This window comes from Cyprinus carpio, chromosome B24 (assembly GCF_018340385.1).
Source record: "Cyprinus carpio isolate SPL01 chromosome B24, ASM1834038v1, whole genome shotgun sequence".
In the NCBI taxonomy this organism is placed as follows: Eukaryota; Metazoa; Chordata; class Actinopteri; order Cypriniformes; family Cyprinidae; genus Cyprinus; species Cyprinus carpio.
The window spans coordinates 2,677,039-2,697,846 of NC_056620.1; the positions used below are offsets into that span (position 1 = coordinate 2,677,039).

A 20,808-nucleotide genomic window follows, 5' to 3' on the forward strand; every position below is an offset into this window, starting at 1 on the left:
GCTTTTCCCATGACCGCATCTCCTCAGCAAAACCTGTGATGCTCGTGAAGACACAGCCTCTCATCATCTGTATGAATAAAACAAGTGCGACGAAAGTTATTTGCCCTCTATCATATGGTTAGAGCATTCAATAATGCACAGAAGCGCCACCCCTTTTCTTCATCTCTGGTTTTCTGGTTGGCAATGCTCCAAGTTGATTTGTTCAGCACTTTTATTGAACTCATATATAAAGATATAGTATACAGCACCAGCCAGACACATGTGTTACTGGTGAACGTAAATCTGAATAAGCTCTTTAGCTGAAAAAAAATAAATAAAAAAAAAACATGGTCTGATAAGGCATGCTATATTTTATTTTATTTTATTTTATTTTATTATTTTATTTATTTTATTTTATTTTATTTTATTTTATTTTATTTTATTTTATTTTATTTTATTTTATTTATCACAAAAGATTAACACAATAAACATTTCCTGAATTTGTTTATTTATTTAATCATTTATTTGGTAGCGATTTTAATGTGCCCTTGTTACACGCTACACATAGTTAAAATAGTAATGTTGCCAAAAGCCAAAACCTAATTATTTGTGTAATTACACTGCATCAACAACAGATTAAAATAAAGTGTTACTTTTATTTTATTCATGCAAATTTTAATTATTAATTTATTTTATTTTTATATATTTTTTTATTTTATTTAACAAAAGTTTCAAATAACAATAATTTCAGATTTTGGTTTTATTTATTAATTAATTAATTTTATATATATCTATATTATATATATATATAGATATATATATATATATCTATATATATATATATATATATATTTAATAATATATATAATATATATATATATATATAATATATTATATATATATATATATTAATAAAAAAATAAATATATATATATATATTTTTTTTTTTTTTTTTTTTTTTTTTTTTTTTGACTGTTTCTTTTTTTTGTGATAGAACAGATGATAATACCATGGTAATGAATGTTATATATATAACATTGCCATTCATGATGCTTCAATGATATGACCATAGTGTTGTATATAAAAATCAATTTATTTGCCAGTTGATGAACTCCAACACGTACTCGTCCTTTGAATTACAGATGTCTAAGGTTGGTCGATCAAATTCTTTTTATTGTATTCTTGTTTATCGGCCTCCTGGGATTTTTGGTCCTTTTCTGAGCGACTTTACTGATTTTTTATCCTCTATCATTAAGTTGAATAGAGTTATTATTGTCTGTGATTTTAATATTCATGTGGATAATGCTGCATGTAATACTGTTTCAAATTTTTTAATTTAATGGATACTTTTAAATTTTGTTCAACATGTCTCTGGTCCTACACATGATAAAGGACACTTGCTTGATTTAGTGTTTTCTCATGGTTTAAATATTGACGATGTGTGTACTGAGGATGTCTATGTTAGTGATCATAAATGTGTTTTATTTAATCTTGCGTGTAACGAAAATCCACTGCCGGTCAAGCGGGTGTCTTGTTCTCACATGTTTACTCAAGTTGCTGTTGAGAATTTCTCGACCGCTTTTGATTCCAACTCGGTTATTATTTTAAATGACATTGACAGTTCTGTACAGTTGTTTAATGATCACTGCACTTTGTTACTGGATAAAGTGGCTCCATTTAGGAATCGGCATATTCCCGTGGTTAATACTTCTCCATGGATAAATGATGCCATTCGCAGTCTCAGACGTGTGTGTCGGAAGACTGAACGTTTGTGGAAATCAACGCGGCTCCAGGTTCATCGTCTGTATTTTAAAGAGTTACTGTCTGATTTACATCAGTACTTAAAAAAAAAAAAAATACAGCAGTATTTTAAAAATTTGATTTTAACTTGTAAAAGGAATCCTAAGACTTTGTTTAACACTATTAATTTTCTTGTGTCTCCTGTTACATCATCTGTACCTGTTTTTTCTAACGATGATTGTAATAATTTTTTGTCTCATTTTGTGGGTTAGGTTATGGCTGTTTACCATCAGCTATCCCCTCTGTAATTATCACAGAGTGGCCCTCAATTTTAAGCTCTTTACAGTCAATTTCCATTAATGATCTTATAAAGATAGTTTGTATGATGAAACCATCTCAAAGCCCGGCGGATATTTTGCCTGCTTCTGTGGTCATGGAAACTATTACATCCATTGGTCCATGTTTGGTCTCAATTGTTAACCTTTCGTTAAAGTTGGGCCAGGTCCCTAGGTGTTTTAAACACCCTGTCGTTCAACCGCTCTTGAAAAAGTGTTATCTTGATGTTACATCGTTGAACAACTATAGGCCTATCTCTAAGTTGCCCTTCATTTCTAAAATCTTGGAAAAGGTTGTGGCAATGCAGTTGAGCGATATTTTGGATACTCATAATATTTTGACAAATTTCAATCAGGCTTTCGCAAAAATAATTCCACTGAAACCACTTTACTCAGGGTATCAAATGACATTTTGATGGCCACAGATGCGGGGGAATGCTCCGTGTTGGTTATGTTAGATCTTAGCGCAGCGTTTGACACGTGGATCACTGCACTCTGATTAATAGATTACGCTGTTTAGTAGGTATTTCGGGTTCGGCTCTGGATTGGTTTTCATCTTATCTGTCCGATAGGTCTTTTTCAGTGTCTGTTGGATCCTTTACGTCCGATTCTGTACTTTTGTCCTGTGGTGTGCCACAAGGTACTGTGCTGGGCCCTTTGTTGTTTAACTTGTATATGCTTCCCCTTGGACAGATTATTAATAGTTTTAAAATAATGTCTTATCATTTATATGCAGATGACATTCAGTTATTTATCTCGTTTAGACCTGATAGTCTAGATAAACTGTCAGTTCTACAGGAGTGTTTAGTCTCCATTAATAAATGGATGGCAAACAATTTTTTTCAACTTAATAAGGATAAAACTGAAATGATGATCTTTGCTCCTGACAATATAATACCTTGGATTAAGCAGGTTTTGGGGGTTTCAGCCACTTCAGATTGTAGTGAAATAAGAAATCTAGGTGTCTTTCTGGATAGAGCCATATGTTTTAACAGTCATATAAAGTCTGTAGTTCGCTCATGTTTTTTTTCCATCTTAGGAACATGCTCAGATTAGATCGGTGGTCTCAAGAAAAGAGATGGAGATGCTTGTTCATGCCTTCATCTCGTCACGTTTGGACTATTGCAATGTTCTGTATACTTGTTTGAATAAGTCTTCTATGGAGCGACTACAAGTTGTACAAAATGCAGCTGCAAGGCTGTTGACTGGTACCAGTAAGGGGTCTCATATAAGACCAGTTCTCAAGAACCTTCATTGGCTCCCAGTTGAATTCAGAGTGCAGTTTAAAATTTTAGTTATCACTTATAGAGCCTTGCATGGTCAGGCACCTCTCTATATTCAGGATCTTTTACATAAACATTCACCGGGTCGGCTCTTACGGTCTTCTGGTCTGGAGCTTTTAATTGTCCCTAGAACACGTCTTAAGACTAAAGGTGATCGTGCTTTTTGTACTGTGGCACCGAGGCTTTGGAACTCACTTCCATTAGCACTGAGATCTATGGGTTCGGTCAATTCTTTTAAAAAACACCTGAAGACGCATCTTTTTGAACTCGCTTTTATTTAACAGTAGTGGTTTATTTGTCTTTTCATGTTTGGTGAAGAGTGTTTCTGTGTGTTGTTGTTATGGTAGATTTATTGTATGCATGTTTGATCCTTTTTATTAACAGATTGTAAAGCACTTTGTGACTTCTTGTCTGTGAAAGGTGCTATATAAATACATTTTACTTACTTACTTACATAGTGCATGTCTAAAAACATGGCATTTGAATGTTGAAGAACCATGATACTTTTTGTGTTACCAAATGTATTGAAGTAATTTTTTTGCTATTTTTTGCAATAAACAATAGTATGTTCATGTTTTTCCCCCACCTTAGTGTTTTTCCAAGTGATATTTTCCCCATTTCAGCCAAGTAAAAGTTTAATTTCCAACAGTTTTCAGCCTCAAGTAATGTTTAACTGTTCCTGTATCGACACAAAGTAACAAAAGCACTTCATTATGAAGCCAGCCACAGTAGTTAATAACCTATAGTGTTAATATATGATAATGGTTCAGTAAGGAGCTGCGTGAGCCAATATTCCCCCTGCAAAATCCATTTTAATTTCACTATGCAAATGTAATTTTGTGTTCATAACAGAATAAATGAGGCTCTCCGTCTCTGCGTGGACTGCAGGTGTCTGTGTTTTCCACTAATGGTAATTTAAGCGACATACCTGATGATTAGCATTTGTGATCTGTTTTTCTTTCTCTCACTGTGAAATTAATGGCTCTCAAAGTCTGAGCGCTTCACACGCACTGCGTGTTTGTATACTGCGACGCCTTATGCTCTCTGAGAAATGCTGAAACAATGGAGAGTATCAGCCAATTAGTGTACGAGAGGACAAAATCGGTTTATTTTTAGAGCGTTTTAGTCCAACATCCCCAAATCGAGACTCGTTCATTAGCAGCGGAGAGTCTTCATCTTCAAGTGCTCTCCTCCTCTGTTTGGTCTGTCTGACTCAGCAGCCGTAGATAAATAGTGCGGCTTGTTAGTCGTGTTAATGATTAAAAGCATTTGCTCTGTGATTATTGAAGTGGAAAGAAGGATTAAAACAAACAGATGTGTGAGAAAGTACAATGCTCCGGAGAGGATTAGAACACGGTCATCTATTTTCACACGGGAGTCTGTCAGCTCAAATCCACTTTCATTTTTCCGAACACAGATCACAGGTAAAATGTCAATGGTATATTTTATACCAGAATAAAATTTTGTAAAAATGTGTGACATTTTTAGCCGTCTATCTAGTCAGTAAAGGTGACAGAGAAAATAGTCCTAAATATAGAAATATACAATTTTTATACAACCCTCTTGGCCATGGGGTTAACTTTATTTATTTCCTGTTTAAGAAGCCCATGAAATGACTTGACACACACTTTTTTGCTGTGTTGACTTGAAGCGGGAAGTTTGGTGGGACATTTCAAATGGCTTGTTCCTTTTTTTAATCACCCAGTAACATTACAATCATAGTCAAGACTCATAATTTGCTATTTGCCTTATTTAAGAAGTAAATGAGATGATTTCAAAGCTAACAGACATGGTCTAAAAGCCACCAAATGTTTCTTTAACATTCTCCAGTGCTTTGAACTCTGTGGAAGTCTGCTACAGTGCTGTTACAGCATGCTTGACATGGCATTTTCATTTGGAGTCTGTTATGAAAAAGGGGATTTGTTTACAGCCCTACACATCAGATGACAAAACTCTGAAAGTGTTTATCAAACTTGTTCTTCTTCTGTGATAAAGACACAAAGTTTGGCCACACATTAGGATTTTAATCATTGTTGGACAATTTGCACAGCTTTTTTTGATTTTGATTTTTTGGTTAAACTCAAACATATGTTTTGTGCTTTCAGTATTTTTACTGTTCAATGTTTGTGCTTCTCATTCCCATTTTTCCATTTACCTCTCAACCTCGTACAATCATTCTTTCCTTATGACTTTACTTTCCCTCACATCATTGTGTCTAGATAAAGTGAAGACTTGTGAGCATAGACAATGTTTATTTTATTTTATTTTATTTTGTTTTTGTTTGTTTGTTTGTTTGTTTATTTTTAAATGCTGGTTTCTTTTCTACCAAATATATGTATGTAGTATTACACAAAAAAGGGTTTAAACAAAGACATTTTTCTCCAGTCCAAAATGTATTTTTTTATTATTTAATTTTATTTAATTTAATTTTGTTTTGTTTTGTATATGTATGTAGTATTACAGAAAAAAGTCCAAAATGTTCTTTATTTTATTTTATTTTATTTTATTTTATTTTATTTTATTTTATTTTATTTTATTTTATTTTATTTTATTTTATTTTATTTTATTTTATTTTATTTTATTTAAATGCTGGTTTCTTTTATACCAAATATGTACTGTAGTATTGCACAAAAAAAGGGTTTAAACAAAGACATTTTTCTTCAGTCCAAAATGTTCTTTATTTTATTTATTTATGTTAGTTTCTTTTCTACTAAATATATGTAAATAGATAAATAAACATGTTTCATCATATACATTATTTTCTAGTAACATGCTCTACATATTTCTGTATAGATTTTGTCTTGGTCTTTGAGATAAGAGCTTGATGTACTAAATAAACATGCAGTCATTTTTTCTCCAGTCCATAAAGCCCATTTGTTTGCTTGTTTAGTTATGTATGTATTTATTTTTTAGTTCAGTTTGTTCTCTAACAAATATACAGTATGTATAGTACTATACATAAAAGGGTTTCACTTAATTATTTTTTAGGTGGGACTCATATCTCATATCTACGGTGCCAGATTAACCTCCATATCAGGCTTCCCCATTTCCAAACTCAAATTTAATTGATGGTTTGCGTGAGACTATTTTAAACTTTAATAAGTAGACCTTAGTTGAAACAAAATGCTCTGACCCCAGCCAAAGCCTGCCAACACAAGCATCTTAAACAGAGCTAAAGCAGCACTCTGTTTCCCAGCATGCTGACGGCTGTTTTAGAGACTCCAGCCTGTTGTCAAACATGATTATTAATGCTGAAAACAGCAGGTGTGTTTCTGGTGAGGGGCGACTAGTGCAAATCTACATCAACTCCATGAAAACAAACACAAGGGAAGTGCTGAGAGACTTAAGAATCAAGGGAAGACTAGAATCAAACTGATAGTAAGTGGTAGAAAAATGGGACATGTTGGGACGGGGGTGATGAAAGGGTGTAAAGTGAGTAATAGCGAGAGAGCAGAGACAACGGGAGACTGGAGTGAGCATTGGAGGGATGCAGGAGACCGAACGAGAGAGATGACGGCAAAGCTGTGAGTCAAATCTGCCAAGGACTGTTAGCCCTGCTGATGTCATCAGGAGGCGAATGCCGTCAAACACAGCCCACGCTCCGATTGGCTACAAGTGCATCGGACATCATCGAATCTGAAAATGCAAAGCGTTCGTCTGAGGTCGTTCAGATCGTGCCGGCTTCTGGCTGACGTCTCTGGCGTTCGCCGGGTGTGTGTTGGCACCCATCCGCTTCTCTCTTAGCCGTGTCACAGCGCTTTACTCCTCTCTTTTATCTCCCTGGATGTGCTCGTGATTTCCACTGACAGACGAGTGATGGCAATCAGCCCCACCATCAATCCAAAGCTCGGCGCTGGAGCGACTCTAGTGGAGTCCATCTGCATCATCATCCGTGTAATTAGATGTGCTTGCTAAAGCAGGCATCAGTGTGACTATTGCTCATACTGCGTTCATGTCACGCTACCAACATGCCGCGAATGTGAATGATGCCTCATAATGTGCAAAAGGCTTTCATTTTCCAATGCCATTGATGAAATGTACAAAAACTGCTCAACTTTTAAAATGCAATTTATTCCTGTGATGCAAGATGAATTTTTAGCATCATTTCTCCGGTCTTCAGTGTCACATGAGCCGTCAGAAATCATTCTGATATGCTGCTCAAGAAACATTTCAGATTATCATTGGTTGATTTGTTGTCCACATTTGTGACCCTGGAGCACAAAACCAGTCATAAGCAGCACGGGTATATTTGTAGCAATAGCTAAAAATACATTGTATGGGGCAACGTTTTTCTTTTATGCCAAAAATCATTAGGATATTAAGTAAAGATCATGTTCTATTAAGATATTTTGTACATTACCTACCATAAATATATCAAAACTTAATTTTTGGTTAGTAATATGCATTGTTAAGGACTTAATTTGGACAACTTTAAAAGCAATTTATTATTATTTTTTTTTGCACCCTCAGATTCCTGATTTTCAAATAGTAGTATCGTATGCCAAATATCGTCCTATCCTAACAATACATCAATGGAAAGCTTATTTTTCAGAATTCAGATGATATATAAAACTCAAGTTCAAAAAATTGACCCTTATGAGTATTTTGTGGTCTAGGGTCATATTTGTTTTCATATAACAACACAAATTCATGTAGAAGTCATCTTTACAATTCCTCACAGTTTAGCAAAGGATGTTTTGGCATCGATTAGGTTTTTTTTTTTTCATGGGGTAGTATTCAAATCTGCCCGGAATCCGAACACAGTCTTTTAGTCTTTAAGTCACCTGACATTGCACAATGAATGGCAAAAATTGACAAGGAAATCCATTGGATTGTTTATACTGAGACACAATAAAAAAATAAGTGTTTTTTTTTTTCTTCTCAATAGAACAGTAAATGCGATTTTTAGCTGAATCCATGGTCCTTGGTGATTCACTCTGAAAAAAAAAAAAAAAAAAAGCATATACAGGCAACACAAAATGAATCTGATGATGTATTGAGGTCTTATGAAGCGAAATGATCAGTCTGTGCAAGAAGATGAACATTATATACAACATTATTACCTGTAATCCAGAGCCTCAGGCAAATGGGGAAATGCGATTCTTTTCTAAACTCGTTCTTTTGGATAGTTTGTTTCAGTATAAACTGGTTCAGTTCACTAGTTTCATGCAGTGACATCACCTATATGACTTCATATTATTGAAGCACCCAATAATGATGTGAAACATGGTTGTTTTACATTTCTAAAGCATATATATTGAATAAACTAGTCTTCAACAGATCAGCTTTTTAAATAAACCATGAGAAACCACAAAAATGTCCATTTTGCACCTTCATTCATGTGTTTGGTGCATGCCTGCGCATATCAGTCTTCAGTCCAAGTCATTTGTTTCCTCAGTTCAGTGATTGTTGGAGGAATTGGGGCACTGTACGAGTTGGTAAAAACCATGAATGCCAGAATATTTTGAGCTGGAGTGACTGTTGGGAGTTTTGATTAAGTAACTTGTACTGTAGATCTGTGTTGCTTAAGTCACTTCGGTCTGATTTGGTGGACTGGCCCGAAACAAATTTAGCTGACCAAAGCCAGTAAAACCACCAAGAATAGCCACTTAGCAACTCTACAACACCCAATTATTGTGCCTTTCATTTTTCATGGGCAAACACCGCTTTTATTTTCTTTAGAGAAATCATATATTTAAATCAAATTCAAGCTCCCACTCATTCAGGCTTGGAGACAATTAAAACGAACATTTTTATGTAAATTATAATTTTTTTTGCAATTGGTGAAATGAGTATTTGAAACTAAATTTTAATTTGGCGGTCTTGTGAGAGATCGGAATCGCTAATGTCTCCAGCTGAGAGAGGAAGGGAGAGTTGATTGATTTGTACGTGTGGAGGTTAGATTTATTCCGGTTTCTGTCCCGTCTGAGCGCTTTGACCCCTGAGCATTCCCTTCATTAACATATAAAGCACATTTCCCTCACATCTGAAGGAATGCCTCACTGGGTTAAAATGTGACGTGCGAGAGAGAGTGAAAGCCCGGAAAAGAGGAGAAAATTCTGTTTGTTCACTCTTCTGCTCACCATAAGTCATACAGGGTTGCAAAGCAAATAAAAATTCATAATGACTATAATCACATCAGAAATAGCGGCACTATTTCCAGCACTGATCACACGGGAGCCACACAGACCTGTCGCTGACTGCCAGTCAACAAGATAGCTCAATTTAATTATTCCTCGAAAAACTTTTCTTCTCTGCATTTCTCCTCTTCTCTTGCTTGCTTTGTAATCTGCAATTAATGCAGTCGTAATCACATAAACCTGGCAATGTATATTACAAATTTTGTCTCCTTGACAATTGCTAAATGCATAAATGTACAGTAAAGCACAGTTAGATGAATAAAAAAGTAATAAACTACTAGTTACAAATGATATCTTCACCACTGTAATTGTATAACTGTACTAATTGCTTCCTCTGAAAAAGGATTGCATTACTTATTACTAATTGCTTTCTGAATCCCATATCAACCTCAGCCAGTTGAACAAGGATAGACTTTAAACTGCTCTTTAATTCTTTCAAATAAATAATACTAAATTGCGTACCTTATTCTTGAACCGACCAAAGTATTGCATTAAAAACATACTGTATATTTTAACATTGGCACTATTGTTTTGTATATAATTGTTGTTTAGTCTATACAGCATTTAATACAAGTACATCAGAAGTGACTGCAATTAAATTACAAAAAAGTAATGCCTTACTTTACTTTTTCAAGGCATTGCAAAGTATTTGAATGACAGTAAATGATAACGTAGTAATGCATTACACTCAACACTTTTCACAGCTCATTCAGACATATCTGACTTCATCTAACATATGAGTGAAGCTGAATTTTCGGTGAGAAACAATATATTTGGGAATTGACTGACTGGTGTAAAGTGGTTTAGCATATCGAAAATAGCCAAAATAGAGGAGCGAGTTATTGTGATTTCATGAAAGATTATGTATTTGGAATAACATGAAGCGACGAATCATGCACAATGCGATCAAAAACGTTCTTTGAAAGGTGGGGTTTTGTTTTCAGGTTGACTTAAAGGGTTTATATTTACATGCTGCAACACAACAGAAGAACGTCAAGGTTTTGGATTGGGGTGGATTTGTTTTGACTAGTTGCATTCATCCTTGTTGAAACATTTGTCTTTTCATGACAGAATGTCAAATAATAAAACCAGTCGTTTTTCCACTCAGTTGTTGGTTTCTTCTGCAGCTGGTGCTGGGAATAAGATGGGTTGGGCGTTTGGTCTGGGGCTGGAGAGGCTGGCCATGGTTCTGTTCGGCATCCCTGATATCCGACTTTTCTGGAGCGAGGATGAACGCTTCCTCAAGCAGTTCCGCCTGTCTGACATCTACCAGCCCGTCATCTTCCAGGTAAGATTTACAGCCTTTCTCTAAAATAAGAACCATGAGGGCCCTTCACAATAACTATAAGGTTGCAATAATCATTCCACACTAGTGGTCAAAAGTTTTGAATAATTAAGGTTTTTTTTTTTAATGTTTTTGAAAGAAGTATCTGCTGCTCGCCAAGGCTGCATTTATTTGATCAAAAATATAGTGCAAACAGTAAAATCGTGAAATATTACTGCAATTTAAATGGACTGTTTTGGATCTGAATGTATTTTAAAATGAATTTGTGATAGCAAAGTTGAATCTTCACGAGTCTTGAAGAAATCATTCAAATATGTGGATTTGCTGCTAATATCTTGTTGAAAACAGTTGTGTTGTTTAGTAACTTTGTAGAAACCGTTATACACTACCATTCAGAATTTGGGGGTAATTAAGTCAGCTTCAGTTGTTTATGGTTCCTCTGTAATTCTGTGGTGCTATTTGTTATTGTACTATTTATTTTCACGTAGCATCAACAATTTTTGGTATTCTATCAATAAGTATGAAACATTTGTTTAGTACAGATCATTTTTGTACTAATTTAGCATTTTCTTTCTTTCTTTTTTTTTCAAGTGTTTATTTATTTTTTATTTTTTTGCCAATGATTGGAACATTCTAGAAGTTGTTCTAATATTCTGTAATGTTCTGCTTTCTGAAAACATTCCAGAACATTGTGGGACTAGCCATAAAAGACAAAAATAATCCAATGTATACTTCTGGACAACTCACTTTTGGTAGCTGTTTATGTTAGCTCAGAATTATGCATGTATCATATCATCTTTATACATTATTATTATTATTATTATTTTCATGGGCACTGTTAATTATAAATAAGTAATGTGATTTTCATATACAGTTTCATGGTGTAACAACTCAACATCAATCAGCATATTAGAATGATTTCTGAAGTATCGTGTGACACTAAAGACTGGAGTAATGATGCTGAAAATTCAGCTTTGATCACAGAAATATATACCAGTTTACAATATATTCACATAGAAAACAGTTATCTTGAAGTGTAATAATATTTCATAATATTACTGTTTTTACCAAATTTTGATCATATAAATGCAGCCTTGGTGAGCATAAAAGGTCATTTTTTAAACATTTTTAAAAAAGGAATAATTCCAAAATAGTGAAATCCACACCGCAGCTATAACAATAACGATACAGAGGAATGATATTGCTGGAATCACTTCCAGTCTGTACACAGCATATTATCATAGTTATCCTTCTTGATGTGAACGGGCATTAAGATCTCAACCAGGTTCAGGATGTTTCCCAGTGTGCATTTCTCTTGTGATGTCACTAAGGTTTGCAGTGCCATTGTGTCAAATTCATATTCTGTTCCTCTCTCTGCGCCGCCTCTCTCCATCTCATTTTTTTCCCTTTTTGCTATTATTCTAAGGGTCAAATGAACACACGCAGTACGCTATCCCATAATAGTCAGTCATAAGCATAGCTGCGAGCGCACAGACCGTGACGACCACAGCTTTGCGAGCTGAATCCAAACAGCTGGTCTGAAAATACTGTCACTAAATTCACTGAAGTCTGAATCAATGCAATGATGATTTGTTCTTGTACCGCTGAGGTGCAACTAATAAAACCAGCCGTCTAGATAGACGCTGAGCTGGGAATATTGCTGTTTCTTAGTAAAAGGAACATATAATAGAGGGACAAACAAATGAGAATCTCATTAAACCTGGATTGCAAGGTTTTCCAGATGATCAGGCATCTTGGTATTCACATGTAAAAATGTGAATATTGTGGAATATTATTTCAGTTTAAAAGAACAGTTTTTTTATTATTATTTTTTTAATGTGAATATATTTAATTTTTTAATTTAATTAAATTTTTTAATCTGTATTTCCAGCATCATTACTCCAGTCTTCAGTGTCACATGATCTTCAGAAATCATTCTAATATGCTGATATCTACAAGAAACAAGAAAAATGTTGGATTAATAAATATCCAAAAAAAGTTTCAAGTTCTGCTGCTTCACATTTTTATGGAAACTGTGATGCATTTTATTTCTCTGTATATGTGAAGAATAGAAAGTTCAAAAGAACAGTGTTTATTTGAAATAGAAAATCTTTTGTAATATTATAAATGTTTTACTGTCACTTTTGATCAATTTAATGCGTCCTTGCTGAACAAAAAGTATTAGATTCTTTACAAAAAACAAAACTTTTGAACAGAAGCGTATTTGTGCTGACTGGGTTATTGAAACTATAAAAATTGGTTTAAATGCAGCAGAGCAGAGAAACTTTCTGATCCAGAAAAATCCACTTAAAGATGAAGTGTAGTTTCAGTAAAAATTATGTTATTTGTTTTCAACAGGTTTCCTAAACACTCCAGATTTTCTATTGGTCAGACAAACGGGCAGCCCCTCCCCTGACTCATGCCATTGGTTGAGCCAGTGTCACGTGACATCTACTGTAAATATGTCAGGGGTGTATGTCAGCACAAAACATTAAGCAAAAGCACTAAAAACAACAAAAAATAATGCAGAAACCAATATTAATATAATTTTATTATAGCTATTTTTTTTAAAGGAATCTGTACAGTGAATTCTGAAACCAATCTTTGATTACTTCAAGTAGTCTTTGCACATTAAACTGAGATAAGAGAAAATATTTTTACCTTTTATGCCTTTTTTCTATCACTGTGATTTCCCTTTATTGCTGTAGCACATTAATTGCATGAATGCCTGTTTGAATTAGCAATGAAATTGTTGCACACAGACCGTAGGAGAGGTTTTTTAAGGACAGTATGTGATCTTCTGTATGTCTCACATGGCATATATTGTTGAGGGACCTTGGTCTATTAAAGGTTTGACAGTGAACATGTCCTCCTATAGATGTGTGTGTGTGTGTGTGTGTGTGTGTGTGTGTGTGTGTGTGTGTGTGTGTGTGTGTGTGTGTGTGTGTGTGTGTGTGTGTGTGGTATGAGGCAGGCTGGATGCTCGTCCTGCAGGGAATGTGTGTGTGACTGATTACCTGTGCTCTCTGGCTGTAGGTCATTTCTCAGCCCATCTCCCTCTCTGCCCACTGTCCATTACTCAGAGAGAGAGAGAGAGAGAGAGAGAGAATTGCTTGTCGGTTTGCCTGATGCTCTGCTGGGGTTATATATGACAGTCTCTCTCTCTCTCTCTCTCTGCGCTGGTAATGAGGTATGACCGTGGGGTCAGTGCTCTCATCCGCCCTTGTATGTTTTGTCGTGTCCTGTGAGAGCAACATGTGCAACATACACACAAGTGCACACTATAAATCACTGCACACAATAAGACATGCTGAGTGACACACAAACAGCCTCCACACACACACACACACACACACACACACACACACTCAGCCAAAAACAAGCAGCGCAATGCAGGTATCCATAAGACAAGCACACTGTCCTCACTTTAATAACCTCACAAACACTAATGGCATCTTAACATGTTCTCTATAGTGCATATACATTCATGTCAAGCACACTAAGATATAACAAAGATTTTAAGGGAATATTCTTTGCCCAAAAGCATCATTGACCAACTATTAGAGATTGAACCAAATTAAAATTTTCATTAAGCCCAAACACAAAACTCTTAACTGAAAATAAAACTTATTTAATCGACAACATATTCATCAAATTTATTTAATAATCAACATACTGCATTTAAATTGCACACAAGGCGGCTTTTATACCAACTTGAAATGATGTAATTGATTTAATTGTTTATACTCCAATTTGTGGTTGAAATGTTTGAACAGTGTTTGTAATAAAAGCTTGTTTTCATGACATATTTTTTCAAACTTACATTAAATAATGAAGACATCTCTAGGTTAAGTAAAGCTATAATCAATATGTAATATAATGCATATATTAAGCAAAATGCTCCTCACTAGAATTTTTTTTTTTTAGATAAAATACTAACAAGCTATAGACATAAATGGCTTTCAATGAGAGCTCTACAGTTTTGAAGTTGCTTATTATTATTATTATTATTATTATTATTATTATTATTTGTTTTATAAACGTCCTTCCGCAGTTGAAACGCGGGATGAAACAATGCGTTTCAGTAAGCTGTATGGTTTCTTTCAACACCTTCTGATATTCATTCATGTTTATTTCATGCTATAACTAGTAGTAAAGAGAGATATGATTCATTATCAACATTTTTAGTGGTTTAGTGTTTCCCGAAACCAAAGTTTCAATGAAAATGTATAAAGCTGTGTGATTGGAACTACAGCTCTTGACCTGGAAGCATAGTCTATGTTAAAATCACAAGTGGACAGATCTTTTGCAAAAAATATATATCCGGCGATTGATTTGAAAATAGCAACCTTAACCTAAGATGCAATGTTCATTATTCACAACAATAATTTGATCCTGAACCAGTTAAACAGCAGAAGTTATTTCACCTGCATGACATATCAGCCATTGTACACTGTTGAACCAGCAAGGTTCAAATGATGGAAGTTACTAGAGTTTAATAGAGGTTAATTTCTCCTACAGAGCATATGGCGTTGTACAGGAAACACACCCCTGATCAGCTGACAAGTTCCCAAAACCCTTCTAAAACCTGCAAACCAGACCAGCCTGACCAATGAAATCAGCTTGGTGGCTTTCTAAGAGCACCAAACCACCTTAGGATGGATTAAAATGCTTTTTCAACAGAAGAAAAAAAATCCCCTTAACTTGTAAAATCAATATGGCATACGGCTTTGAGTGGCTTTCTGCGGTTATAAAATGGCTGTGTCATGAACAGTTTGATACGCCCACTGAACAGAGTCCATCCCAGAAAAACCCCAAACCAAATTATGTTATATATAAAATACAATATATTAAGCTAAATATTTTGAAATTATATATATATATATATATATATATTTTAATTTATTATTTAGCTAAGTTTCAGCACATTAAATTGGCATACCACTCTTACTTGCCAAATAGACTGCTAGCTTAGTTTTTACTCTATGCAATTATGTTTTTATACTGTACATATTGTAAGTTTTTGTTTCATACTCTTTGAATGCTGCTCTGCAAATCAGATCAGAGGAGCAGAACTGCTGAATAATAATGATGTAAACACAAATTTACCTGCAGAAAGGAGGTTGGTTTGAGATCTTTTACCACACTCCTCCATACAGCTTTATCTTGTGGAAGACAACTGCCGGTGTTTTATGAGTGTTCGAGGTTTTCTGTGAGCCAGGACGGCTCAGATGGATGCTGTTATAAAGATACTAGCCCTTGTAGGTATGATGGCCTCAGGGTGTGACTGTAGATTTAACCTCCGGCTGAAGAGACGCCTCGCTCACACCAGCATCCTCCTGTGTGTGTGTGTGTGTGTGTGTGTGTGTGTGTGTGTGTGTGTGTGTGTGTGTAATTGTGAGTGCTGAAAATAGTGAGGTTTTTGAATGCAAAACATGCAAGTAAGAATGGATGCATATATTCCCTGCATGTATTGTTTTCTTATGTATTGTAATCCTAACGAATGGATTTCTTCTTCTCTCTTTTTCGCAGCCTCTCAGTAAGTACCCATCGCTCTTCAATGACATCTCTTTTTGGCTGCCGGCCGAAGGTTACACGGAAAACGACTTCTACGACCTGGTGCGCAGCATCGGAGGAGATCTAGTGGAGAAGGTCACGCTGGTGGACGAGTTCACACATCCAAAGTAAGAAATCCAACATGTCAGATTCAGAAATGCTTAAAGCCAAAACCTATAACTGAACAAGCATTCCAGCAGCACAAGACTAAAAAAATAAAAATAAATAAATGATGAAATGGTTTTATTTACGTTCTATTATAAATTAGTATGCTTAGCTGTTTATTTGTTTGTTTGTTTATTTATTTTCAGTAAAGGTCTTTTTAAAAACTCTAAAATAAGAAAAAAAAATCACTTTATATACAGTATATTATGTATTATGATGTTTTTTTCAGAGTTTATATTAAATCTTGTTTATGTAATCTTTACTCAGAATCTTGTCTTGAGTTATAACTTAACTTATTAATTAATATAAAAAATACAGAAAATTATTTATTAAATGTGTTCAGTCCTATTCTAAGTCGGTACTTTTAGCTCTTTTTTCCTCTTAAAAAAAGATTAATTAAATTGAGAACTGAAATTTAGCTGTTTTATTAGAGAATATATATATTACATAATTCCATAATTTTTCTAGGTGAAGGGAAGTTGTGCAGATGAGTCTGTTTTATGTATTTATTTGAAATATTTGTATACAATGATTGCAAAAACATCATAAATTTAACCTAAACTGCCAAAATAAAGTACATTCAAATTGAATTACATTAATTAATGTATCCAAAAGTCTATTATTTTTCATTGATTGATTGATTGATTGATTGATTCATTCATTCATTCCAGCTGTTGATCCAACGTGAAGATTTTAAGTAGTTGCTGTGTTCCATCATTCATTTGTTCAATTGTATTTGACAGTCTTTGCAATCATTGTCAAAGCTAATGGCTTTGACAGGAGAGAATGCTAATGTTATTGCGCGGGGCCGTTGGCACCACAGCGTTCATCTATTGACAAAAGAGGGGAGGGTCAACGATGCCTAATGGCCCGGTTTTAAACTCTCCAGCATTAGGCTCCATTTCACATTGGACCGTGTTTGACAGGCTCTTCAAACTCATTATCTCTTTCTTCCGTCGCCCATTCACTAACCACAGAAGGAGCCACGTGATTTTCTCTGAATGCAGTTCATACGGCACGGCTCTTCCTAAACAGGTCTGTTCTTGTGGACTGCAGAGGCTGTGCTCAGGTTGCCCTTTGTTTCCTCACCCTGTGACATCAATAAATAATTTTTAAAAAGGATGAGAAGTTCACCTGCGGGGAACAGCAGTCTGACTGTCCCAAGTCCCCTCTACTAGTACAGACCGTGTGTGTGTGTGTTGAATGAGACAACGAGAACCTGCAGTGCGTAAAAAGAGCCGCAAACATTCATCTCTGTCCCTGCTCTTAATCTTTTTTAAATAGCAACCTTTTCCCTCCCCTTCCCCTAATGACATCCATAAATAAGATGACATCATGAGGTGCTGCAAGGGTGTAATAGCCCATACGGCAGCTAGAAATTGAAAGAGATTGGTGTTTGTTTTGCTCTTTTTCTAATTCGATTCGGTCCAGACCTTTGTTTGTGCGTACGTTTCTTCAAAAACAAATATATTAGTTGAATAGTTTCTAGAATAGTTTGTGATTTGTCATAATGTAAGTGTATTGCCGCTGCGGAAGTACTTTTCTAAGTAGCCGTAATGTATTGTGTGTGTGTGTGTGTGTGTGTGTCCTGCAGCTAATTTCCTCTTTATGATCATTTTGCTGCAGTTGCATCAATGCCTGTGAGCTTTGCTTCATACTTTCTACAACCAGAGAGAGAGAGAAAGGGTGAGGGAGACGTCAATACTTATTTTAAACCTGTTCTCCAACTTCAAATCACTAATTACAGTGAGAGGATGGCCAATCACAGCTCATCTAGCCTCCAGCCATCTCCGTCCGTCGGAAATGTCACATTCGCAATATTGTCCTAATCATTTTCTCTCGTTTTCTCTGCGGTACTGCTGACTCGGGCAGTTTTTAGAGCTGGTAATATGATGAGATTGGCAGCAAGTCTCCCGTCATGCTCGGTGAGGAAGATTCTGGCATTAGATGTGCCCTCAAAGAGCCATCGGAAACATAATGCTTTTCCTTTGTGCTCGCTGCTTCAGTTTTGACAACAACACAGCAGGGTTTTCCTTCAAAAATGACTAGATTTTGACATGTGACTCAAAGAAATGTGAGCATTTTCTCATTCTGCAAAACAATGAATATCAAAGAATCCTCTTGTGTGTTTTCTAAACACTGTTGTCAGATTTTTTTATTATATGGATGCATAATGGCATCGCCATTTTTTCAGGAAGTCTTCAAGTACAATTCAAAGTCATCTTTCTTTTTTTTATTTTGATTCTCAGTGAGGGGCAATCTTACTTGTCAACCCTGTTACCTTACTTTTGTGAGAACAAGGCTTCCAAGTCAATTACAATTTTGTAAAACTGTCCACCCTGTTACCATCAACTATCAACAAATTGAACAATAAAATATAAGCATTAAATTCTCTTTTACAAAAAGTACTTAATAATAGTTTCACACCTTGAGAATAAGACTTGTAATGCACATTTAAACTGTCCATACATGTTATCATAACTTTGTAAAGTAAACAGTTGACAGTATAAAAGTGAACATTCAAATATCAGCATTAAATTCTTTTTCCAAAAGTACACATTAAATTACAAAATGTTTCATACCTTGAGAAGAAGTCTTGCACTGTCAACTAAAAGTTTAAAACTGTCCACCCTGTTACCGTCAACCCTGTAACCATAATTTTGTAAAGTTAACAACTGATAATAAAAAGTAAAAATATCAGCATTAAATCCTTTTTCCAAAAGTAAAAATTAAATTACAAAAAGTTTCACACCTTGAGAAGAGCTCTTGCATTGTAAATTAAAAGTTTAAAACTGTCCACCCTGTTACCGTCAACCCTGTAACCATAATTTTGTAAAGTTAACAACTGATAATAAAAAGTAAAAATATCAGCATTAAATTCTTTTTCCAAAAGTAAACATTAAGTTACAAAAAGTTTCACACCTTGAGAAGAAGGATTGCATTGTCAATTTAAAGTTTAAAACTGTCCACCCTGTTACCGTCAACCCTGTAACCATAGTTTTGTAAAGGTAACAACTGATAATGAAAAGTCAAAATATCAGCATTAAATTCCCTTTTCAAAAAATGATTAATAGTTTCACATCTTGAGAATAATACTTGTAATGGCAATTTAAAGTTTAAAAATATCCACCCTGTTACCGTCAACTGTTAAAAAAGTAATAATAAAAATATTTAATAAAAATAACAAGTGGGGCGGGGCTGAGAGTGAAAAAAATGAAACCAAAAGAGCAAAAACATTGCATAAACCAATACACCTTTGAACAGCACAACGCATTTATCAGCACATCATTTATTTGTACTGTAATTCAATCAACTTTCACAGCAGGCTCTGCTGACAGTAGGTAAATCCTAAATTGCTATCTGTTGCCTAACAGTATTTATTGGTTGTACTGAATCCCTTACTGCAAATTCCCTTAACGACTGAAAAGTAAAACCCAAAGGTGGGAAGTCATTCATAGTAAGCTGAGATACAGAGGCATATTTTAGATATATTTGTGACATGCACATCCTTGGCTTGAGACAGCTTGAAAGTTTCTTGCGTGCCTATCATTTATTCTGTTTCTAAAAATGTTCATGGAAACATGTTTGCTGAAGTTTTTGGAGGCTGAGTTGGCTCCATTGACAAATACAATCTTAATGCTTTAACTTGGACAGTTAGAGAAGAGGCAAGTTACATTTTTAGAAGACTATGTGCAGTGAAATAGGCATCTGAATGTAAAAAGGGCCAAATGCCACATTTACACTGAACTTTTTCCATCCGTTATATGATGGATGTCTATATCCCTCAGAAATGTCAAGGTATTACATGTAAGCTGTCCAGCAATAAACATTTCTGATGATTTGTAGCACCTGACATTCAAGTCATGGTCTTTCCCAACTGTGCAGCAATGTATATAGGATTGAAATGTCACAGGAAACTATCAGTAGAGCAGTAGTGAGCGGACATAGAAGCAATGCAAATGTTTAGTTTAGAAATGTTTTCGTCTCTTTCAGTTCAGCTGTGGTCATTATTGACGTGACAGAATCTATTTATGCATGTTGCCAGTGCAAATCTTGAAATGGTGAAAAAATAGAGTCCAAAAGTCTGAAAATCCTTCTGTTGCATTCTCTTTTAATTATACACATTTTTATCATTTACTTGTACATATACAAATCATGTACAAAGTTAAAGGAGTAGTTCACTCAAAAATTTGCTGAAAAAATCTCACACTCTCTCTCCTTTGCTCTCTTTCAGCATGGAGTTGTTTGTCTGACATCAATAAAAAATCTCACCCGAAGGGCACTATAATACAACACAAATCTGCATTTATCGGCCCGTAACGCTG

General features: G+C 34.9%; 1 protein-coding gene across 3 annotated transcripts in view; it reads left to right on the forward strand.

Annotated features, from left to right (window-relative positions):
* Positions 1 to 20,808, forward strand: part of fars2 (phenylalanyl-tRNA synthetase 2, mitochondrial) — a 122,501-nt gene that overhangs the window by 55,312 nt on the left and 46,381 nt on the right. For all 3 annotated transcript variants that reach the window (XM_042752199.1, XM_042752201.1, XM_042752202.1), the window contains exons 5-6: positions 10,605 to 10,765; positions 16,295 to 16,446. In XM_042752199.1, the coding sequence (XP_042608133.1) occupies positions 10,605 to 10,765; positions 16,295 to 16,446 (313 nt within the window). The remainder of the gene's footprint in view (positions 1 to 10,604; positions 10,766 to 16,294; positions 16,447 to 20,808) is intronic.